The sequence below is a fragment of the Anolis carolinensis genome, chromosome 1, assembly GCF_035594765.1.
Source record: "Anolis carolinensis isolate JA03-04 chromosome 1, rAnoCar3.1.pri, whole genome shotgun sequence".
Lineage (NCBI taxonomy): Eukaryota > Metazoa > Chordata > Lepidosauria > Squamata > Dactyloidae > Anolis > Anolis carolinensis.
Window position 1 is genome coordinate 328,678,083 of NC_085841.1, and position 25,642 is coordinate 328,703,724.

General features: G+C 38.8%; 1 protein-coding gene across 3 annotated transcripts in view; it reads right to left on the reverse strand.

Moving 5' to 3' along the window:
- Positions 1-111: 111 nt before the first annotated feature.
- entpd5 (ectonucleoside triphosphate diphosphohydrolase 5 (inactive)) overlaps positions 112-25,642 on the reverse strand; it is a 29,810-nt gene continuing 4,279 nt past the window's right edge. For 2 of the 3 annotated variants that reach the window (XM_008125689.3, XM_008125740.3), the window contains exons 2-14: positions 23,971-24,238; positions 21,983-22,062; positions 20,590-20,733; positions 20,213-20,288; positions 13,178-13,213; positions 12,913-13,001; positions 11,269-11,348; positions 10,587-10,648; positions 5,723-5,821; positions 5,174-5,317; positions 3,949-4,005; positions 3,049-3,164; positions 112-2,569 (exon numbers count right to left, since the gene is read on the reverse strand). In XM_008125689.3, the coding sequence (XP_008123896.1) occupies positions 2,483-2,569; positions 3,049-3,164; positions 3,949-4,005; positions 5,174-5,317; positions 5,723-5,821; positions 10,587-10,648; positions 11,269-11,348; positions 12,913-13,001; positions 13,178-13,213; positions 20,213-20,288; positions 20,590-20,733; positions 21,983-22,062; positions 23,971-24,187 (1,287 nt within the window). In that variant the 5' untranslated portion in view covers positions 24,188-24,238 and the 3' untranslated portion in view covers positions 112-2,482. The remainder of the gene's footprint in view (positions 2,570-3,048; positions 3,165-3,948; positions 4,006-5,173; positions 5,318-5,722; positions 5,822-10,586; positions 10,649-11,268; positions 11,349-12,912; positions 13,002-13,177; positions 13,214-20,212; positions 20,289-20,589; positions 20,734-21,982; positions 22,063-23,970; positions 24,239-25,642) is intronic. The other variant, XM_008125781.3, reaches the window with a different exon arrangement.

The following is a 25,642-nucleotide window of genomic DNA, read 5'->3' on the forward strand; positions in this document are numbered from 1 at the left end:
CGAGAAACCTTTGCTTCAAAAAGGGCTCCATGGCTGAAAAAGTTTAAGAACCCCTGCCCTAAAAGATAGCATAGACATCATGAGGCTCAATTATAGACCTAAGTCTGAGAAAATTGTTAAAATATTCTTTTAATAACTAAAATAGACATTCAAAATTGTCCTGTCTTAGTCATGTACCATATTCTGGGCCTGGCAGTACCCATTTAACTGAATTACAGCACCAAATAACATCAACACAGCTTATGTATAGGATATTTATGCTATACTCTTAAAATTAACTCATTTCAGAACAACATATGAATGGAATGATATTCTGAACTTTTATCAGTACCAGATTTACCCCACAGTGTTACATATGTGGGCATTTATATAAGAGGAGGGGCTCAGTTTGCTTACAGCCTAATTTTATTTAACAGATCTAAGCTAAAACAAAATAAATGTCCTTTCAAGCCTTTGTGTGAGCAATAAGTCCATATTTTAGGGTAATAAATGCCTAATATCTGCTTCAATTTCTGATTTTTAAGGGAAAAAATTAATGCTTAGAAGTGTTTTGCTTAATTAATTCCTCCACCAATCATATAAATAAACACTTTTCAAAAAAGGCCATTATGTGCAGATCATTAAATGTGGTTATAATCTCCTTGCATTGATAAAGGCCTGGTCACTTAACAAAGCAAAAATACTTCCACAAATCATTAGGTTCATTAGAAGGGAAGAAAAGCATGTTTGATTTTGCACTATTGTTCAAATTTGTTTGAATAAGTGCTCTCTTAATTAGCAACAGAGGTGACTCATATTGAAGTACATGCTACGTAAAGAGACAAAACCTGAATTTGCCAGACTTAGATGAACTTTGGTACTGTGCTCAAAACCTGAAATGTGTGCCTGAGTTTACAAATGAGGTTACACAGGTTACGATGTGTTTCAACAAAATAATGTTGCTCTGAGAGAAAAGAACGTACTTCTAATTTACCATCCTTTTTACCTATCACAGTGGACTAGAAAACTAGAGCAGGAGAAACAGCTGTCTTGCACATTCCAATACACAAAAATGGGTCCTGAATCATTGTAATACCTACATCTAAAACACAGTGAAACAGAGTAATGTCTTATTTAAGGCACCAAACAATGGTAGCAAACCTCTGTGCCCTTACATGGAGGTAAGCCCCACTGAACTTTAAACTATGTCAGGTTGAACAAGCACAGGGCCGTGTTGTATTATGTAGATACTACCAATATAGCATTTGGCTTCCAGTAAGAGCACTTAGACAAAAATATGGACTAGTATTGGTTATCAGCATGTCTTAGCATCTTGGTGCAAAAGTTCTTTAGCAGGTACGAATGCCACACTGGTATTTTGAACAATGTCAAAATGGAACCCATAGTTAATTGCATAATGACATTGAACATTTTACATGTGTGCAGCTTCAAGAGATGTCCTGTTAAAATGGATTATTAAAGATTTTGATAGGAAGCAATACCCTGCCTGAGCACCTATAACTCAATAGAATCCAGTGAACTGCACCGCTCTCCAAGTTAAATGTAGACTTTTGGGGAGGCAATAACGGAGGAAACAAATTCGAGTAGCTTCATATTCAGCTGGATGCTTATAACAAGGGTATCTAAACATTTTATGCTGAAAAATTCTATAATTATGGATGAAATAATTAGTGGTTTGTGGCACCAAGAGATTCTTTGTCCTGGGTAGGGTTTACTTTATGGAAGTGAATTGCAAATAAAAACAATTTCTTAGTAAATTATTAAAAGTTTTCTCTCCACTGTGACTTGAACCAGAGAGCTGTATAAGTTGACAAGTCATTTCTACTTATCTTTCCTACAGTTCAATCCTTGAACCTGCCTAAAGTTCAAAAATCCTGTAGCACTTTTCTCCATGTTAAGAACCACCTAATCCTAAAAGCTTACTTCCTAGTTTCAAAGAAAGTAAAATAAATAGCACACCTCAGTTATGTTCTTTAAAAACAACTCATTCTGCTAGGTTTTTGCACAAGAAATCCTGTAAAAAATGTAAAGCAAGACCAGTATTGGGATATATTGCACAGCTTGGAAAAATTAACCTTTTGGAACTATAATTTCAAATGCTTCATGCTGAGGGCATTATACTTGTATGATACCAATACATCAGAGTTTAGAAACATTACTTTTGGGGACTAATGTCTTGTGACCCAACTAATGGCCATGCTAGCTAGATTTGGGAGCTGTAGTCCAAAAATCACTTCTCCAAGCTGTGATGTATCGGTATTAAATATCTGTCCATGACATGTCCAAAGAGTACTTAAACTTTTTCTCCAATATCAGTTTCAAGGCACAAATAACTTAAAACATCCATGTTTCAGTGTAGCTCGGGACTGAACAAAACCACTTTTAAAGTTATCTGATTCTTCTACTTTGGTCTGTATTTGGCTAGAAGTTTAGAACTGCCCATTCTTGTTTGAAGAAAAGTGAACATCTGATAAGCGATGTCTTAACGGGAGAGTCCTAGGGACTGAAGGAGGTGAAAGGTAGCACCCAAGGCCCAACTTGTTTCTATGTTGTTCACTTTCTTTGCCAGCTGTAAAAAAAAGCACATGGTTCATTCTGCTTGTTGTGGAAAGTGCACACTTCTCAGTGTAATTTCAAACAGATAATTGTTGGACAACAATTGACATTGCTTGCAACAGCAAATTATAAGACAATGTTAAAAAGTGGAACTCAGTGACACCTCCCCAGGAGACACATTACTAAAGGTTAATAGTGACCATACCCACTGAGATCTTAGTAAAGAAAAAAGCTGGCATAATAGAATGTATGTACCCCTCCCAAATTGGACTTGACGAAAAGGGAAAAAATAAATACACACAACCATTCCATTTATCTTTAGTAATAGGTCAGTAGGAGTATCCTAGGTTTTGCTAAAGTAAGTAAAATATAGACACCCCACTCCATGTTATAATATGCAGAGTGAATGACTAATACAAGTCACCAATTAGTGAAATGAGCCTATTGTCTTTGAAAATAAAAATAAGTCAGGCTCTAGCTATTTTTACTTGCCTGTAGTACTGTAGTATCTCTGAATCCAAAACCTTCTTTTAATAATGCTGTAATATAACTGAGATCCATACACAGAAAAGGGCTTGCAGAGCTGTAGCTGTCCAGATTGTCACACACTAAAAAAACAAAACAAAACAAAACAAAAAAAATCTTGAAAGATGAGACATCAAACAGGATCTGGAATGAATTATGGTAGCATTTCCCAACCTGGTGCCTTCCAGTTGTGCTGAGCAGCCCCACAGTTTTGCTAACTCGATTGTGGGGGTTATAGTCCAACTGGGATTATGCGGAGCATCAGGCTGGGGAGAACTGAATTAAAAGATCATATATTTGCATTCCCCGGCTTCTCTTGTGCAAGAGCTCTGAAAGATTCCAAGGCTTTACTTGCTGTAAAGTTGCCAGTAAAACTGAGTAAGTTTGGAATGAGGGTCTATTACTCTCATAGTTCGTCCCAACCCCTTAGGCACAGTTAATTACCTGCCACTGTTTAGCTACACGTGCCCTGAAACCCTTCTCACAGCAAGAATTGGCCAAGAGATTGCTGTTTTAAGTATTCCTACTAATTTGTACACATGGAACACATTTTATTAAAATATATGATAAAAATAAGTGGTTGAAACATTTGTAGAGATGAAGCCGGGATTTCGATGCTTACATCGCTCGTAAAGTGGTTGATTATGCTGTTACAAAATCTTTCACTACAGTTGCTGTATTTGGCAAGACCAATGATATTTCATGTTCAGTCTCAATACAGAAGCTGTGTCACTAATATGAAGACATGACCTGAATGCCCTGAAAAAAAACAAGGGCCTGGATTTGAATTACATATAGGATAGAGTTTTATTCTGATGTTAAATTAAGAGTAAGGACTCTCTCCCCAAGTCTTTGTACATATTTTACCTTCTTTGGCTTTTTGTTCAAAATCTCTCACTTGTAAAACTCCGCCTTTTTCATATTCTGAAATGTAAAAACACAAAAGATCATCCTGTGACCGAAAAGATGTAAGAAATGGATGAAGCATATCCCTGAACCAGTGGAATTCCATATCAGCTAAGACACAAAAAAGCAGCATGAAAAAAGGAAGGGTCGTTTGCATTACAGTTGCTAAATGAAATGTTTTGGGTGCCTCAGATATATTATTATTTGGCTTTCAGAACTTCTTTCCACATGCAATTTGTTCCTTCATAGAATTTATATATGTGAGAGACACTACTTAAATGAGAAAGGTGCTGAGCCCTGGAAGAATACTGCACAGCTTATTCATCACACTTGTGAAAAGAGATCATTTCCTAAAGCCATTTTATAAAAATGCAGCTCCTCAGAAGAGAAAACATGCTTTTAATTCAGAAGCCATACATTCTGCTTCCAGATGCACAACAGGTGAATTACTACTTTGAGCTTTTCAGTCTGGATTTTTTTTGGCTAAACAGATATTTTTAGGGAAAATATACAATATTTCCTTAGCAATTTGGTGTGATCATTTTACTGCATGAGTTTGTAAGCCTTTATCTGGTTAAATCCAGGTAAGCTGTAAGACCTTGCTCATTGTGGCTTATTGCATAAAAGAGATAATTGGCTGAATGGAGTTGTTAGTCACAGGGTGAATCCACTGAATTAACTAAATGTACATTAGCACTGACTAACCAGGTACCTTCCAATTTTGAAATATTTCCAGAACAGGTCAAATGTTTCCAGAACAGGGCAAATATTTCCAGAACAGGGCAAATGTTAGAATAGTTTATACCAATAAAGAGCCTGATATATTTCACGTACAATGTAATTTTCCCTGATTCACCTTTTTGTTAAATAGCTTTCTAAAGGAGAAATTAATGGCTTATTCTTCACTTGGACAGCTTATTAAAACGAAAACATATCTAACATATGCTGAACTGTACAGCACACTATTTCTGTAAAGTAAAACTACTCATCTAATATGATTTACATCAAGTAAACACAGATTGTTGTGGCCTACATAGATAACAAAGGAATTTGATTCTTGATGCGATGCCGTATTTCACTTTGTAAAAGATTTCTCCCTGAAAAATGAACTAGAAATCACACAGATAAATCTCTTCTTCCCCCAAGTCTTACAACTTAAGTAGATTTTCAAACAGTGACTATTCACCTATTAAGTCAGTGTCCACTGCCCGATCATAATAATAAGAAAAGGCGTAGAAAGAGCTCTTCTGAATTTCTTCTGGTTGGTGCAACTTGCCTCGTACAACCTTCAACACTTCAGAATAACATGGTTCAAATCCCGTTTCTCCTGCTGGAGTAAACACACACATGTAAACATGGCACAAGCCACAAGTCATATTGCAAATACTGCAGAATACATGGGAATGAAACTGAGAAGAGAAACATGAAAAAAAGCATAACAATACATTTTAGACGGCTCAATATTAGACACAGCATTCTTTGGCTCCTGAGAATCGGGTAATCAAGTGGACTGTCTAAATGTAGTATTACTTAATGGCTTAATACATTCCAATGAGCACAAATTTAGACTAACCATCTCAGTCTGTATCAAAACATGTCAATCCATAGCCCCACCAGGCCCCCTAGACCATATCCTTGGATAACAGATTCCCAAATTACAAGAGAAGATAGAAGAAAGAACAGCCAAAAAACCCCTTCGTTTGCATCAGTCTTGGAAACTATCCTTCTAACTTGCCTTCTTTGTTACCACCATATTGATATTTTATTCCCCCAAAGTGCCACTCGGCTTCCAGCTCTTTCGGCAAGCAAGAACTCCGGAACCTCTGTCCATCCGCTGCAGAAGAAAATGCAAAGAAAAAACAAAAGAGAGTTTGTTCCTAATACCATTATAATTGCAAGAGAAAGCTGGGAAAAACTGAATTAAAGAACAGTAAATTAAGATTCAATTTGTTTCTCCAATACTAAATACAGAATCTGTATAGATGAGAAATATAAAAATAAGTGCAAATTGGGAAAGATGGCTGGATTTAACCTCCATGAATGGAATTAAAAACATATGAATTATAAGGATAAAAACCTACATATATTTTAGATTGAGTGGGGAAAATTTATCATATCTTTTAATGAAATGGGAAAGTGCTAGGAATCTCTTATATATTGTTAATTATGAAAACACTCATTGGCTAATCCAAATTATTAAATGAGTTTAATGCAAAGAACATCATCCCCTAAAATCTCAAATCTTTTCACATTTCAGAAGAACCAGAATCCAGGAAGTTCTATCTTTTAACAAAGCAAATATTTACTGGGTTGTTATGTGTTTTCCGGGTTGTATGGCTATGCTCCAGAAGCAATCTCTCCTGACATTTTGCCCACATCTATAGCAGGTATCCTCAGAGGTTGTGAGATAAAATACCTCACAACCTCTGAGGATGCCTGCCATTGATGTGGGTGAACCGTCAGGAGAGGATGCTTCTGGAATATGGCCATACAGCCCGGAAAACACACAACAACCCTGTGATTTCAGCCATGAAAGCCTTCGATAACACAAATCTTTACTCATAAAATAGATTAGAACCACAGTACTAGTAGTAGTTACAAACATCTGACTTACAAACAATTCATAGTTAAGAACAGGGATGAGACAATAGGAAGTGAGAGAAATCTACCCCTCAGAAGGGAAAATCACTCTTGAAAGAGTTATCATGGGGAAAAGGTGTTTCCACTGAAGCTTTAGCACCAATCACTGTTTTCACAACAAGCTAAATTTTTCAAAATCCAATTATCACAGGAACAGACAGTGAGGTAAATCTGATGAACAGGAGCACAGACAGCAAAACAAACACCACAGGTGTGGTCACCCTTCCCCATGCTATCCAAAGTGCGCTCTCTTCTCTCTCTCTCTCTCTCTCTCTCTCTCTCTCTCTCTCTCTCTCTCTCTCTCTCTGTGGAATTAAACTTTAAAAAGTTCCAACTTACATACAAATTGAACAAGGACAAATCTACAGAACCTATCTTGTTTGTAACTTGGAGACTGCCTATATACATTGCTTAGCAGTATAAACAAAGAAATCACAACAGAAACTCAGCTCCACACAAGAACTTTGGTAAGCAAGTGCATGGCACACAAGGCAGTTTTCATTGTTTCTCAAGGTTCTGTTGCTGACAGAGCTAACCTTTCAGGTGGACCTTTCATAGTCTAGATTCTGTTTGAGCAAATTTGCATAACAAAGAGAACAACAGAAACATCTTGATGGAGGAAAAATCCTCTGGAAATGGACTGCTGTGGAAAAGGGGATAAAGGAAAGTACAGTTGGATGCAGGTAATGTATCCGATACTTGCCCAGGGATGGTTCACAAGATATACATGAATGGGAGAGATCCTGAGAATGGAAATGAATGGGAGAAATTCTGACAAAAAGCCTTTTTATATAACACAAAAGACCAGCATTAAACTTGTATTGTTTGTTCGTTGAGTTGTATTCTAGTCAGAATCGGCCCTAACATCTAGTAAAGTGAATAACTCAGGCAAGACTTCAAATTGGAGAGTGGCCACAGCAGTCCACTGACCATTTCATCTACCATTGTAGCCCATTCTCATCCTCTCAAGCTGACACCTTGACAAAACCAATGCTTGCTTTTTGCTGAGCAAGTTTTTCTGTCTGCCTGATCCACATTCTCTAAATGTGTCAGATATTCTCTTTGGGAAAGGCCTTTGCCCAAGCATGCAAAGGCTGCCAAAGATTATTTACTGCAGTAAACCCCATATATATGGTTGCATCCTCACATGACACATGCTGTACTGCAGCACTTGATCCAGAGAACTACTACTTCTAATAATAACAATAACCCACCTCTCTTTGCAGGAAGGACACAACATGGTTAAAACAGACAGATATAACATATAACAAAGTGGAACAATTACCTCCTGTAACAGAGACACCATTCTCCTCTTAATGCAGCCCAAGACCTTGTTAGCTGCCTATCACATTGCTGGGTCATGTTTAGCTAATAATACACTAAACCAACTGAGCTCCTTTCATGTCAACTGTGGCCACACCGATTCTATACTGTACCATGCTATACTTGGATATTTCCTTTCTGTAACTACAGGTAAGACTTTCCATTTAATTCTGCAAAATTTCATTCTAATATTCCAAAATGACAGAGGATAGATTTTAAATTAAACACTAGATTAAACAATGAGCAACTGATGGTGAAGTACTGGACAAGAAAGCTATGTGTGCAACAACTGTAGCCCTTAATTACTGTGGAGGATGCTATCTAATTGCCAATGGAACAAGATTCAGTTGCAAATCCAATTGAAAGTTGTTTCTGGAATGGGGGAATGGTTCCTTTTTCATCTTTGCTTTAGATAATGTTTTGGACCTACTTTGATTCCAGTTTATTCATTTACTAGAACATTTTGAACACTGAAACAGTTAAAGTTACAGCGAATCCGAAACTGTAAATACACACAGATTTGGGTGTGAATTCAAATATTAACTCTGTGAAATACACCTTCGGAATGGGCTCCTCCAATAGTCAACAGAAACAGAATAAGTAAAAGACTGTATGATAAAATGGGCTACCAACATTGCGCATAATATAAAAATGGAAGATTGGGAAAAATGTTGGAATAAGAAACTAATATACACATAGGGTTGTTGTGTGTTTCCGGTACTTCACAACCTCTGCGGATGAATATGGACATTTTAACATATGACTTAAAAAGATATCAAGCAAATTCAATTACAGAAAAAGATTGGGCATGTTTTAAAGAATATATTAAGCAGGACAATAGAAAAATGCTTATTTGAGTGATGACATATTCGTAAGAGGAATAAAAGAAGAGACTGGAAGTCAACAATTTTTTCTTTTTTTCTTCTCTTTTTTTCCTTCTTCTTTTTTTCTACTATTCTTGAATTTATATGTTCCCCCACTTTTATTGTAAAAAAATAGCTTTTCTATTCTATCTCTTTTTATTCCAAATAAATGATTTTTTTTTAAAAAAAAAGAATGGGCTTTCATCTGCACTACAAGGTGTGAACGTGGCATTCCAAAGTGAATAGTGTTAAGGAATCGCTTTCAACTCCAATCCTTGGGCCCCTGTCATTTACCCTACCCCCTTTCCCCTCTCAACCCCTCCCTAAATTGGGAACTTGGGCCCCAAGATGATCGCTATGTGGTCCAGGGGATGTGTTGTTCTGTGGGTGTGTTATAATAACCATGACCAGACCCCCTATCAAACTGAATAGGACAGCCAAGACACAGTTGAAAAAAAACCCAAGTAGACACATTTAGATAATACATTAATTTCTATTTAATTCTTCGCAGCTCCCTAAAGCCCTTTTCAGGCTCATCGGCTGACTGTCTTATCTCTATTACAGCTCTTACTTGTTTCGATGCCCAATTCCCCACTATCTGCCGAGGCCATCTTTTCCTTACCTCTAGGACATGTTTCTCTATTTGCCTTCTGTCAGAGATAAGCCTTCTCTCCCTAGGCCTCCCTTCACTGTATTCTCTGAGCAGTAACTGGCCAGCTCTAGACTGGCTTCTCCAGAGGAAAATATATTTCCAGTTCACTCTAGTTATACCAAACCTGTAGAAAACCTATTAAAGTTTGCACAGAGTAGAAAAGTGATTGTGTGCCAAATCCAGCTGCAGTTGCATTGATACTTCACACCACCCTAGAACCTTAAAGGCAGATGTCCTTTCCATTTGTATTCAAGACTTAAAAGTATTAGATCATTATGGTTTCTCTTCTAGTATTAACAATACAGGCAAATGAATTTGATAGTTCAACTTAATTCAATAGCATGGGCTTAATATTCTCATTGTGATGTGTAGAGTTTCAAAATACTTAGTTCAGAATTATGTCCATTATTATGTATATTATTAATCACAAAATGGATGAAATGTGAAATTATCTGAAATTTTAAGCCATTTTGGATCTGATATTGCAATAAGGTTCATATTCACCAAAAGATGAAAACGGAGACTATGGGTAACAACAACAACAACAACAATAAAACTTTATTTATATACTGTCCCATCTCTTCTATTGTCCTTCTAACAATAGTTATCTTGTGAATTATGTTAGCCCACATAAAAGTGCTCCAATGTGCTGAAATGTATCCTCTTGGCAATATGTTTGTCTATTTAAATGTCATTACTTGCTTGAAAAGGCAGGGTGATACATTCACTAATAATCTTTCCTCAATTGACAACACTAGCTAAAAGCAATTGGTAAAATCTGTTTGCTCAGACACTGATTATGATTTTTTTAAAACCCACAAATTTCAAGACTCTAATGGAACAGTTTTCTAAAACACTGCCTAATTACAGAAATATGAAGACTCTCAGACCTAATCCATATTGGCTAAAGTTTGGAAAAACTTGTTTTTCAGCAATTGTTCAACCATTTGTTTTCTTTACTGTTTACCTGCCTACCCCAGGTTCTCACTCAGCCTCCTCCTGAAATGTTCTATGTTCCCACTGATAATAAGTATACAGCCAGACAAGAGACACAAATCAATATTAGCTGAACATCATTTCCTTTCAAACAGGCACACGCCAGTCATTCTGTCTAAATGTACCTTCCATATCCAAGGCTCCCAATGTTGCTAGTCGTGCAGCTTTCAGCCCAAATCCCAAATAGCTGTAAAGGAAGATATAGTATTGAACTACAAATTAGAAGGCTTAAAGCCAATCTTAAAAACTGTGGCATAGACACTGAGAACTGGGAAGTCCTGGCCCTTGAGCACACCAACTGGAGGTCAGCTGTGACCCGCAGTGCTGAGGAGTTTGAAGAGGCACGAATGGAATGCTTAGGGGAGAAATGGGCCAAGAGGAAGACATGTCAAGCCAACCCTGACCGGGACGCTTTCCACCCAGAAACCGATGTCCTTACTGAAGGAGAACATGCGGATCAATAATAGGTCTCCTTAGCCACCTACGGACACACCCCCAAGATGCCAGAATGGGAGGATCATCATCCTCGGCCTACGAGGGATTGCCTAAGTAAGTAAGTAAGTAAGAAGAGCCTGTTTTATAAATACTATCACAAACAATAATTTTGCTCTAATAGCTTTTCCTAGTTTCTCTGTTTATCATAATATGAACAAAGACACATGTATCTAGTGTTCTGAAATAGGCTTACCAAGTTACTCTAAGAATTGACGAAGGAGGATTTAAAATTTGAACATTACTGACATTAATGTTTCTTCTGTGCTCAAAAATTACCCTAGCCAGTACTTAATATAGCATTTGCTCACTCACCTGTGTGTGTAGAGTTTAAAAGTGCTGTTGAACATTTGAAATGAGGTAAAGAAATCCATCGGGGTTTGTTCCAGGGTTTCCTAAAATTAGTATAATCATAAAGCACTGTTCAATTATTGTTGTTTCACTACTGATTTCATATGCATTTTGTATCTGAAGCATATTAAAACAGAGATCCAGTGTCGCTAGATAGAAGTGAAAGATGCCTTTCCACAGCAGAAAAATAATGTTGACAACAGTCTCCATGCTGTAAATGCCTGGCTCTCAGTAAGTGTTCCTCAGTTGCAAAGCTGGCCTAAGGAAACTGCCTGGGTCCCAGCAGCACAGACAAAACACCTGGCCACACAGAAAGATCTCCTCAGAGCCAAACATTGGAAGCCTATGAAAAATTCCAGGGATATATACAGTATCCATGGCATGGATTGTAGACCGTGAGATCAGAAGGAATCTAAGTTCAGAAAGAACTGATAACTGATAGCTATGGACAACTACCATTCACAAAAATTGTTGCTGCTAGTAATATAAATTCTTGTTTGCCACACATACAAATGATGAAAAATATTTTTCTGAATTGAAGATTCTGGTAACAGACTAAAACTTCTTAGTAAAGTGTAGCTTAACAGGCTTTAATTCTTATCTATATTTGAAATTTATTCGCTTCACAATGGTCATTTTAACGTCAGGGATAGTGTCTTGCAAAATTGGACAGTTCAGCCATTTAAAAAATACTGCCATTTCTCTTGCCATATTTGTATCCATTTACTAGAAAAGTAAAGCTTTACTTAGAAGGCAGAGGGACAATGCTGCCAGAAATGCACCACATTTGAAGATAAGCAAATAAAAGAGGTCTTGATCTTATGGGTGATATATCAGGTCCTCTGCTGTTATTTTCAGGGTATCTGGGTTTGGTGTGGAGCCTGGTTTGAACATTTGCTATCGAGTAGGTCTCTAAGACCATTAAAAGATCAGCAAATACCCATATTTCACCACATAATAGTTGCCACTGCATAATTAGTTATGCTAGTCTATGTAATTACATTTGCCAAAGCTTAAGACTGCTGTGAATTAATCTTTCTTCTGAAATCGCTGCTGTATGTGCTTGGATGTTTCCACATGAACCAATTTTAACAAGGATGCAGAACAATTTCCTACCTAACACATACTACTTCACAGTCACTTGAATATTAGTCAAGAAGTAATAATTCTAATGTTGTTTCTGGCCTGTAAAGCCCCAAATATATTTGATGGAGTGCCTTCCCCTTTCTGAGTCCTTGAGTATCCAAAATGTTGTTATAAAAAATAGCTTGAGAATCAGTGATATAAAGTATCACTACTTTCTAATATTTAAATACTGAAAATCTAAAACAAGCCTATTAACTCAACTGATATCATTTAAGCTGTCTAGATTTAGATGAAATACAACACAAAATAATTGCACCACCTTCAGCGGACTATCCAGGATTATGACAACTGCAGCAGATTGTACTGTAGCACAAATGGGAATCATGAAGCTTTCTGGTTGTTGCTGGCTTGAAACTCCCAGTCCTTGCCATTGGTGGCACTGACAAGGTCTGCTGGGATACGAAGTCCAACAACACAAGAAAGGCCAGTTGTATCCCACTCTGTGTTATAGGTATTCCTCACCTCAAGCTGTGGCAGAAACGTGATCTGCGTAGAGGCTCCTCCTAGGTCTAGGATCCCCACTGTCTGCTGGTTTCGGCCATACAGCTGCCCTGCAAGTAGCATTGCAAAGTTCAAAGACTATGCACACAACACAAAATATTCTACACTATTTGGTCTTCAGGACCCTGGATGGATTCCAGCAGCAGTTATGTCAAGATTATAACTGAGCTAGCAGCAAGAGAACAGATTGTCTATGCTTTAAAATTTGGTACACAGTAGCAATTACCTGTTAAAAAGTTCACAGTGATCCAGGCTAAAATACCTGTAAAGATGAAGAGAGAGAAAAATCATGAAATCCTTCAACCTTTAAAGCTCAATGGTTGCGCACAAAAACATCCAGAAATACTGCCCTGTGTACAATTTTGTCAGTCCATTATGTGCACCAGTCTCATTTCAATACATTCCCAGATTTCTTAAGGCTCTTTTTTTCAGTGAGAAAGAAGAAAGCATGAGAACTTACACAAATGTTGTCATTCCTTCATATATATTATTTTGTTTTCATTCTTTTCAAGCTTTTAACTACATCATCTATCTAAAATTTTAATGAACACCCCCTTTTCAAGCATAATCCAACAGAATCCAGTCTTTTTAGGAAAATCCTGCAGAATGATTACATCATGTTAAACCAAACCAACTCTGTAGGACACTGAATCACCGAACTTGCTTTGAGACTGGGTTGTTGTATGTCTTTCGGGCTGTGTGGCCATGTTCCAGAAGCATTCTCTCCTGACGTTTCGCCCACATCTATGGCAGGCATCCTCAGAGGTTGTGAGGTATGGATAAACTAAGTCAGGAAAGGAAAGAATATATATCTGTGTAGAGTCCAAGGTGTGGCAAGAGTTCTTTGTCACTGGGAGCCAGCATTAATGTTTCAGTTAATCACCCTAATTGGCACTGGAAATGTTTTGTCCCTTGCCTGGGGGCATCCTTTGTTCAGTCAAGTCCTCATTGTGTTGGTTCCCATCTACTGTTTTGATTTTGGAGTTTTGTAATACTGGTAGCCAGATTTTGTTCATTTTCATGGTTTCTTCCTTTCTGTTGAAGTTGTCCACATGCTTGTGGATTTCAATGGCTTCTCTGTGTAGTCTGACATGATAGTTGTTAGAATGGTCCAGCATTTTTGTGTTCTCAAATAGTATTCTGTGTCCAGGCTGGTTCATCAAATGCTCTGCTATGGCTGATTTCTCTGGTTGAATTAGTCTGCAGTGCCTTTCATGTTCTTTGACTCTTGTTTGGGCGCTGCGTTTGGTGGTCCCTATGTAGACTTGTCCACAGCTGCATGGTATCCGGTAGACTCCTGCAGAAGAGAGAGGATCCCTCTTGTCCTTCGCTGACCGTAGCATTTGTTGGATTTTCTTCGTGGGTCTGTAGATAGTTTGTAGGTTGTGCTTCTTCATCAGCTTCCCTATGCGGTCAGTAGTTCCCTTGATGTATGGTAAGAACACCTTTCCTCTGGGTGTCTTGACTCTCATGGCTTGTTCTTGGCCTTGCAGCTCTTCTGATGTCTGTGGTGGAGTATCCATTGGCCTGTAGAGCCCAGTTTAGGTGGTTGAGTTCACCTTGGAGGAGGTGAGGTTCGCAGATTCTTTGTGCACGGTCTGTCAGGGCTTTGATTGTGCTCCTTTTTTGACTTGGGTGATGGTTGGAGTTTTTATGAAGGTATCTATCTGTATGTGTAGGTTTTCTGTAAACTGTGTGGCCCAATTGTTGATTGGGTTTGCGGATGACCAGAACATCTAGAAATGGCAGTTTTCCTTCCTTTTCTTTTTCCATGGTGAATTGGATGTTTGGGTGGATGCTGTTAAGATGGTCCAGGAACTTGCTGAGTTCTTCCTCTCCATGGCTCCAAATTGTGAAGGTGTCATCTACGTATCTGAACCAAACAGTTGGCTTTTTTGGTGCTGTTTCTAGGGCCTGTTTTTCAAAGTATTCCATATAGAAATTTGCTACTACTGGGCTGAGAGGGCTCCCCATGGCCACTCCATCCTTCTGTTCATAGAATCCAGTGTCCCACTGAAAGTAGCTAGTGGTGAGGCAATGGTGAAACAGGGCTGTGATGTCTTCTGGGAAGTTTTGTTTGATTAGTGTGAGGGTGTCAGCTACTGGGACTTTGGTAAAAAGGGACACCACATCAAAGCTGATCAGGATGTCCTTGGTGCTTAGATTGAGGTTGCTGATCTTTTCTATAAAGTGTGTAGAGTCCTTGATATAATGTGCAGTGAGCCCAATGTGGGTTTGTAGCTGTGTAGCCAGAAATTTTGCCAGGTTGTAAGTCGGCGATCCAATGGCACTTACAATGGGTCTGAGTGGGATGGAGTCCTTGTGGATTTTGGGGAGTCCGTAAAGCCTGGGTGGGAGGGCTTCTGATTTGCACAGCTGTTGGCGTATGTCAAAGTTAATGGAGGAGTTCTTGATTAGAGTGTTCGTTTTTCTGGTGATTTTGTTAGTGGGGTCTTGTTTCAGTTTCTTGTAAATTGTGGGATCTAGAAGTTGTCTGATTTTTTCTTTGTATTGTTTTGTTTCCATGATTACTGTGGCATTCCCCTTGTCAGCTGGAAGAATGATGATTTCAGGATCTGAGTTGAGATCTTTGATGGCCTGTCTTTCTTTTCTCGTTATGTTGCTGGGGGGGAGTTTTGCATTTCTCAGGATCCTTGCTGTTTCCATTCTTACCTCCTCTGCTTCTTCCTCAGGGAGCTGGTAAATTGCTGATTCAACATTGGCAATGATGTTTTCTACTGGGATCCTGGTGGTGGTGACTGCAAAATTTCCTCCTTTTTCTAGAATGGATACTTGGTCTTCAGTGAGTTGTCTGTCTGTCAGGTTGATGATGGTCCGTGATTTATCCAGTTCTGGCTTTGGCTGTTGCTTACGGCATTTGTCAAATTTTTGTTTTTGTCTCTTGGTGTGGAGAACCATGTCTTTCTCCATTTTCTTGTAGGTAAGGCTGTCTATTTTATCCCAGTCCTGGGTATTCATCTTTTGGCTGATGTTGATGTGGAGGTGCAGCAGTTCTTTGTCTGTGTTTGCGAGTTCTTTACGGATGGTGTGGATTCTCTCTCTCAAGAGGTTGCGTTCCAGGCGGTTGTAAATGCGATGAGCCTGTGGTGTTTTGAAGGTCCTTTTGGCTGCAAGAAATTGTGGGATGGTATCTGTGTCTCTGCAGCGTAGAAGGAAGGTCAGGGAGCACAGTAGATGTGCTTTCCTGGTCCTTAGTTTTTCCAATCTCCGTGTGTCTTGGAACAATTTCTCCCCGTAGAGATGTTCAATGTGTTGTCGAAGGCTTTCATGGCCAGAATCACAGGATTGTTGTATGTCTTTCGGGCTGTGTGGCCATGTTCCAGAAGCATTCTCTCCTGAGAAATCAGCCATAGCAGAGCATTTGATGAACCAGCCTGGACACAGAATACTATTTGAGAACACAAAAATGCTGGACCATTCTAACAACTATCATGTCAGACTACACAGAGAAGCCATTGAAATCCACAAGCATGTGGACAACTTCAACAGAAAGGAAGAAACCATGAAAATGAACAAAATCTGGCTACCAGTATTACAAAACTCCAAAATCAAAACAGTAGATGGGAACCAACACAATGAGGACTTGACTGAACAAAGGATGCCCCCAGGCAAGGGACAAAACATTTCCAGTGCCAATTAGGGTGATTAACTGAAACATTAATGCTGGCTCCCAGTGACAAAGAACTCTTGCCACACCTTGGACTCTACACAGATATATATTCTTTCCTTTCCTGACTTAGTTTATCCATACCTCACAACCTCTGAGGATGCCTGCCATAGATGTGGGCGAAACGTCAGGAGAGAATGCTTCTGGAACATGGCCACACAGCCCGAAAGACATACAACAACCCTGTGATTCTGGCCATGAAAGCCTTCGACAACACATTGAACATCTCTACGGGGAGAAATTGTTCCAAGACACACGGAGATTGGAAAAACTAAGGACCAGGAAAGCACATCTACTGTGCTCCCTGACCTTCCTTCTACGCTGCAGAGACACAGATACCATCCCACAATTTCTTGCAGCCAAAAGGACCTTCAAAACACCACAGGCTCATCGCATTTACAACCGCCTGGAACGCAACCTCTTGAGAGAGAGAATCCACACCATCCGTAAAGAACTCGCAAACACAGACAAAGAACTGCTGCACCTCCACATCAACATCAGCCAAAAGATGAATACCCAGGACTGGGATAAAATAGACAGCCTTACCTACAAGAAAATGGAGAAAGACATGGTTCTCCACACCAAGAGACAAAAACAAAAATTTGACAAATGCCGTAAGCAACAGCCAAAGCCAGAACTGGATAAATCACGGACCATCATCAACCTGACAGACAGACAACTCACTGAAGACCAAGTATCCATTCTAGAAAAAGGAGGAAATTTTGCAGTCACCACCACCAGGATCCCAGTAGAAAACATCATTGCCAATGTTGAATCAGCAATTTACCAGCTCCCTGAGGAAGAAGCAGAGGAGGTAAGAATGGAAACAGCAAGGATCCTGAGAAATGCAAAACTCCCCCCCAGCAACATAACGAGAAAAGAAAGACAGGCCATCAAAGATCTCAACTCAGATCCTGAAATCATCATTCTTCCAGCTGACAAGGGGAATGCCACAGTAATCATGGAAACAAAACAATACAAAGAAAAAATCAGACAACTTCTAGATCCCACAATTTACAAGAAACTGAAACAAGACCCCACTAACAAAATCACCAGAAAAACGAACACTCTAATCAAGAACTCCTCCATTAACTTTGACATACGCCAACAGCTGTGCAAATCAGAAGCCCTCCCACCCAGGCTTTACGGACTCCCCAAAATCCACAAGGACTCCATCCCACTCAGACCCATTGTAAGTGCCATTGGATCGCCGACTTACAACCTGGCAAAATTTCTGGCTACACAGCTACAAACCCACATTGGGCTCACTGCACATTATATCAAGGACTCTACACACTTTATAGAAAAGATCAGCAACCTCAATCTAAGCACCAAGGACATCCTGATCAGCTTTGATGTGGTGTCCCTTTTTACCAAAGTCCCAGTAGCTGACACCCTCACACTAATCAAACAAAACTTCCCAGAAGACATCACAGCCCTGTTTCACCATTGCCTCACCACTAGCTACTTTCAGTGGGACACTGGATTCTATGAACAGAAGGATGGAGTGGCCATGGGGAGCCCTCTCAGCCCAGTAGTAGCAAATTTCTATATGGAATACTTTGAAAACAGGCCCTAGAAACAGCACCAAAAAAGCCAACTGTTTGGTTCAGATACGTAGATGACACCTTCACAATTTGGAGCCATGGAGAGGAAGAACTCAGCAAGTTCCTGGACCATCTTAACAGCATCCACCCAAACATCCAATTCACCATGGAAAAAGAAAAGGAAGGAAAACTGCCATTTCTAGATGTTCTGGTCATCCGCAAACCCAATCAACAATTGGGCCACACAGTTTACAGAAAACCTACACATACAGATAGATACCTTCATAAAAACTCCAACCATCACCCAAGTCAAAAAAGGAGCACAATCAAAGCCCTGACAGACCGTGCACAAAGAATCTGCGAACCTCACCTCCTCCAAGGTGAACTCAACCACCTAAACTGGGCTCTACAGGCCAATGGATACTCCACCACAGACATCAGAAGAGCTGCAAGGCCAAGAACAAGCCATGAGAGTCAAGACACCCAGAGGAAAGGTGTTCTTACCATACATCAAGGGAACTACTGACCGCATAGGGAAGCTGATGAAGAAGCACAACCTACAAACTATCTACAGACCCACGAAGAAAATCCAACAAATGCTACGGTCAGCGAAGGACAAGAGGGATCCTCTCTCTTCTGCAGGAGTCTACCGGATACCATGCAGCTGTGGACAAGTCTACATAGGGACCACCAAACGCAGCGCCCAAACAAGAGTCAAAGAACATGAAAGGCACTGCAGACTAATTCAACCAGAGAAATCAGCCATAGCAGAGCATTTGATGAACCAGCCTGGACACAGAATACTATTTGAGAACACAAAAATGCTGGACCATTCTAACAACTATCATGTCAGACTACACAGAGAAGCCATTGAAATCCACAAGCATGTGGACAACTTCAACAGAAAGGAAGAAACCATGAAAATGAACAAAATCTGGCTACCAGTATTACAAAACTCCAAAATCAAAACAGTAGATGGGAACCAACACAATGAGGACTTGACTGAACAAAGGATGCCCCCAGGCAAGGGACAAAACATTTCCAGTGCCAATTAGGGTGATTAACTGAAACATTAATGCTGGCTCCCAGTGACAAAGAACTCTTGCCACACCTTGGACTCTACACAGATATATATTCTTTCCTTTCCTGACTTAGTTTATCCATACCTCACAACCTCTGAGGATGCCTGCCATAGATGTGGGCGAAACGTCAGGAGAGAATGCTTCTGGAACATGGCCACACAGCCCGAAAGACATACAACAACCCTGTGATTCTGGCCATGAAAGCCTTCGACAACACCTTGCTTTGAGACTGTTAACCAAATCAACATGATGAAAGTATGGCTGAAGGGGATCCAAGCTGAACTCAGTATGAAACTGGTATGATGCAACACCAAACATATAAGGCTGTCTTGGACCATATTTACACTGTTCGTTGGTTGGTTTATAAATCTGTATTATCATCACTATCAGGATGAGGATGTGTGCCTCAAACACTATGATGAGCAAGATCATGTAACACATGATGTTGACTGAGGTACAAACTATGCATGTGACAAAACAAATAAGCATTTCCTTCTTAGTGTCAGATTCAGTCAAGACACATTGATTCTACCATACCAGTTGGTGAAATCTGTCTTTTGCTTGGCTTTTTCCAATGATAAACTGCATGAAGTAGACAACTTGCCTATCAGTAATTGTACTTTTCATCTAGTGGTAATTAGTTTATGATATTTTATCAGTACAACAAAGGATTCTTTATATTTTATCCTTTTCAGCAACTGTGTTTAATAATCACTTGATTTATATCCCACCTCTAGCCCAACACTGGGACTCAGGATGGCTAGTATGTATACACGGAATTCCCACAGAAGGCAGATGAACTCAGCACAGGTACTCCATGTTCTCCAACCACCCATTTTTTTTACTATTCACAATTCAATTTCTTTGTATTGATTTTGTAGGCAGTACCCCCTTCCCATCCATTCCCTGCAGCACCATTGTTTTTCTTCCATTTCAGGACCCACCTTCATAAGTGCCATCCATGACACTAACGCTATCATCGGGAACTAAAAAAGGAGATTCCTCAAAGACTTCCCTGATCTGTGGAAAAGAAAAAAATCTGGGTGATATTCCTAGAATTTGCAACTATTCACAGAATGGAGTGTATATGTCACAACTTTCCTTTTCTACAAAAAGCAGTAGGAAGTAAAACAAGGCAGTCCAGATTTAAGGCTTTTCATGGAGCTTCCAGATACCAGAAACCAAAATAGGAGTATCTACAAACATTTGACCTTTTTTGAGGGAGAGGGAGAGTGAAAGCAGACACCAACAGAAGCAATCAAGGACCCGCCTGACTTGTATATCTTGTATACCACCGACAAGAAATACAAGCCCATGTTACCTTTGAGAGAAGAGCCTGGGCTTTGTGCTCCGCTAACAGCCTCAGGCCAGCTGTGGCTTTCAAGACTACTGGAGTCTTCTTCCAGTAACTGGGTGGAACAGCTTCTTTGGCCATGTCTAACAACAGTCTGACACTTTCAGCTCCCTAAAGTTAAACAGAAAGCAAGACAGTAACACCAATGATGTTGAGTTCAGTACTAGCTTGAAAGCTTCTTTATAATATTACTCTTCTTTCAGTTCCTACCTTAAAACCCAACCTTTTTTTTGGCAAGACTTCATTTTTTTACTTCTTGTTCCCAAGCTGTGTTTAAAATACCTGCAGTTGTATTTGCTACCACACATCCCTTACTGTTCTCATTTCTCAACCAAACTTCTATTGCTAATATTTCATTTTAGTCTGAATGTTGCTTCAGTGCAGGGATTTGTCTATTTTCCTCCTTTATGTACCTCTGATGATGTTCTAAACAGTACAGCTTAGTAGGACTGCACATGCTTTGCCTGCAGAAGGTCCCAGTTCAATTCCTCACATCTTCAGTTAAAAGTATCACATGGTAGGTCATGGATAACTACTAGCTAGTTACATCATGGAACATTCCCATTATAATTTTGTTTTGGTCAGGCCTCATCTATAATACTGCATTTAGTTCTGGGCATGTAGTTTTAAGAAGGATATAGACAAAATGGAGTGGATTCAGTGAAGGGCAACAAACACTTAAAGGTATTAAGAACAAAACATATGAGGATTGGCAGAAAGAGCTGGCCATGTTCGGCTTGGTTAAGAGAAAACTAAAGAGAAGACATGATTGCCCTCTTTAAATACCTTGAGGGTTGTAACGGCAGCAGAAAACATGTTTGCTCCATCTTCAATATATCATTTCAAATATTGGAATATAGTTATCATGTCCCTTCTTAACCTTCTTTTCTCCAAGTTAAACATACCCAGCTCCCTAAGCTGCTCTTCATAGGGCATGGTTTCCAGACTTTTTACCATTTTGGTCTCCCTTCCCTGGCTATATTCCACTTTGTCAATATCCTTCTTGAATTGTGGCACCCTGAACTGGACACAGTATTCTAGGTGAAGTCTGACCAAAGCAGAATACAGCGGGACTATGGCATCCCTCAAACTTGACACTACAACCTCACTTGATGCAACCTATAATTGCATTGGCTTTTTTAGCTGCCACATCACACTGTTTATTCATGTTCAAGGTTGTGATCTACTAAGACTCCTAGAACCCTTTCATGTGTATCTGATGGCTCATGAGGCCCCTTCTAACTTTACAATTCCATGATTCTATACATTAAATGTCTCAAAACCCTGAGGGGTTATAGTTGCCTATTCCAGAGTTAAATAATAAGGAAAGTTACTAAATAATCACAAAACCCCATCTTACCTTCTCAGGCTGATCAGCATATGCAGAGAGACCTGGCTTTATTGATTCAAAGATTTCCCCTTCTAACTCTGCAGACTTTTCTGCAAAGATTACATTAAAAAGTTACATAACAATCACTCTTTTCATACAGTATATGACCGAACTATTGACAATCAGGAAGGATATATTTGAAATTTTTATAGTACATGTGTACTGTGAAGATCAAGATTAGTATTATTTTTCCATACCAAATATTAGCGATAGTATAATCGGATACTCTTGACATAACGGAATGTTCTACAAACTGTGCCCCTGTAATAGGATTTTTTGCTGTAGACGTTCTCAGTAAATGAGTAGAAAATTCAGTTCATAGAATTGCAATGGAAAACCTAAAGATTCCCAGAGAGAAACTTCTTTAAGTATTTGTAGGTTCTCCTGTGTGATTTTGTGGTCAAGTTCTGGCAAAAGATTCCTAGAGAAATATTCTCTCAGTTTAAAAAACAAACTTTTTAATTCCAGTTTTCTCACTTTCATGGGATCCTATGCCCCTAACTGCAGTGAATATGAAGGGATTATTGTTTAGGAGGCTGTACCATACAAGATTTTATGGTCCATTGTCATTTGTTCCTGATTAACACTCTGCTTCCACTGTGCTATTTAAGTGAGAAACTTTCTTTCTATTCAAGCAGGAATAGCCCAACCTGCCATTAATTTGATTAGAAGTCTTGCATTATCTGAGTTCCTAGCCTGTCATGCCCCTACCCCTCTTTATTTGCTACCGGTAGAATGTTTATTTCCTCCTCCACCGCACATTGGGTACATTTGTGTCAGCATGTTCACTCATGTTAGCTACAGTATTAGTTTCAATTTTCTTTCATGCAGAAACAAAGAGTCAATGATTTCATTACATCAGTATCAAGTCACTCCAGTATCAAGGTCACCTCCTCCTCCTGTTTCTTTTCAAGCATGTCTTTCAGCACATTGCATTTGATTTATTTGGATCATGGTACTGCGGCGGATGGACCTGTGCAGCTCCAGTACTATCGTGTTTGTATATATGTGTCTTCAAGTTGCCTATTGACTTATGACCACCCCCTTAATTTCATAGTGCTTTTTATATTTTAGGAAAGTCCAATTTGAAGTTTGAGAATTCAGGTGCAAAAAGAAGTTCAAGGGTAACCAAGAACATAAATAAAATGAAATATCAAGAAACCAATCAAAATAAAGAATTGAAAAATATTATCTAACAATTCCTGAACAGTGATCCTTTTCTCTTTTCCCAGCTAAGCATCTTATGAAACAATATCACTTTCTAAGTTAGAAAATATCATTTCCCTTTCTGCCAACATACTTTAAGAAAAAGTACTTTTGTATCCCCATAGATAACTGATACTAACCTAAGAATTCACTTCAGAAACTGAATTAAATAGATGGCATAAAGTTAGTTCTTATGTCACTAATATGTTTCTATCTTTGTCAAACTATTTGCTTAGTATTTCAGCCTCAAAATCCCTTGATGCTTTCTATGACAAAAACATGATCCTTGTCCCTTAAACAAAAAACCTTCTCAAGAAGCATGACAATTACAGAATTGATATGAAACAAAAAAAAATCTTTATTAAAAACATATAACTTTCTATAAATTGATAAAAAGTGACAAAAGCTGGAAAAATTACTATGAGAAATGAGACTTAAGAATTTCTAACATAAATAAGCTAGCTTTCCAAAATCTGGGTGATAAACAAACTAACTGGTATGAGTATTAGCCAAGGTTTATAATACATTCATAATGCAATTCCTCCCCTTCCCCTGGCATTATTGTTTTCATTATACAGTACTTTTAGTTTTTTTCTGTATAGGCATTGAATGTTTGCCTGTTATTATGTTGGAAACTGCTCTGAGTCCCCCCGGGAAGATAGAGCACCATACAAATAAAATTTTATTATTCTTATTATTATTCTAAAAAACACACACCATCTAACCTGGAGAACTTTTTCACACAATCTTACCTGAGCTTTTCTGTTTAAAGGTGTAAATGTGAATTCGTGTTCCTGTACTTCCTGCATCAAACATGATGCCATAGAAAGTTTTCTCGCTGGCATTGGCAGGGCACACCTTAAGTGGGAAAAGATCTTGAAACCACATTTCTCGGTTGGGATGAGAAACTATGCAGCAAATGGAGGAAAGTGCAAATAAGGCAATGGCTGTGATCCATGAAAGTGCCATGGTGCTTGTAGGCTCTTGTTTCAGTCAGGACTTCCAGAGCTGCAGAAGATCCTGGAGACAAAAATTATGATAGAGCACAAGTATCAGTTCAACACCTATAAAGCCACAGCATGTCCACATCCTAAAATGTTGGCCTGTTTGCAAAGACCAATGCAAATATCATACTTCATGCTGCAGTACTACACAGGGAATTTTAATGTTCACTATCAGAAGGACTCTTTTTGAGTTTACAGAACAATTTATTCTCAGACTGCATTCAACTAATTCAGTACATATGCAAACATTCCTCTCCTGCACTTAAAAAAGTATCTAGAGCTCCAACTCAAATAATTTCTTAATAGAACAGCACTCCAAGATCATTGGCATGAATATAGCAATTCAACTAAAAATTGTAATCAGACAGAGACTTCTGTATCCTACCACATTACAAGAAGGCTGACGTGGACACAGAACACAAATGTCATTTAAAAAACAACAATGGGAAGCTCGTCTGCTGGGGATGCCAGCTGTTTAGAGATTGTTTTACAAAGATACCATTCCAAGCTGTTCCACAACTGCCAAGACAGCAGAGATGTATGGCTTTCCAGCCTTCCAGACTGCAACTAGGAGTAACCCTCACCCATATATATCCCTCATCCCTAAGGCACACTGTCCATAGAGGAATAGAACAAAGAAGTGTATTCAGCTGTAGTTTTCATATCCAATTTTCCTTTCAGAGTCTTCTTTATCTTTGAATAATGTTTGCTTCCAAATCAGATGCAAATAATTCTGAGATGGAAATTCTCTGTCAATGCCATTATAATCTTTGGTTTGTAGTACCAATAGCATGACATATTGCAAATTCCTAGAAAATTGTAACATTAAAGAGAAAGAAAATATAATGTATAAAATGTCCAAAGCTTTTCAGATCATGACAAATTTACAAAAACTGCCTTTTAAAAATAGACCATTTTTGACAAGGTTGCATTATATAATACAGCAGCAAATGCACAACATTTTCTGCCTTCTTGCTCTTTATTATAATAAGAGTAAGGCACCCACGTCATTACTCTGTCTTCTGTTTATCTTCACAATGAAAACATTTGGGAAATAACACCTTTCTTTCGTTCTGTTCAACATTTTTTTCTTTCTACTGGAACAATTTGTTTTAACCTGTTAGAGAACTTAATTTGTCTCCATTTACAGAGGTATCTGTGTTCACTGCTCAAAAGATTCTTATCTGTTCATATCTGCCTGTGCTGTTTAATTTCAAATAAGCTTCAAAGTCTACCTTTTGCATCAGACTTTTATTACTATAGTATATTGTATTCACTAGCCTTCTGATTATATCTGTGTCTACAGATACTAGATTTGGCATCTGAGTCTATCATTTGATGGACTCTTCACCTTCTTTTGCAGATCCACCCCTTGGCTCCTGTTCAATTTACTGCCCCACCCATTCAGAAATCTTGCCTA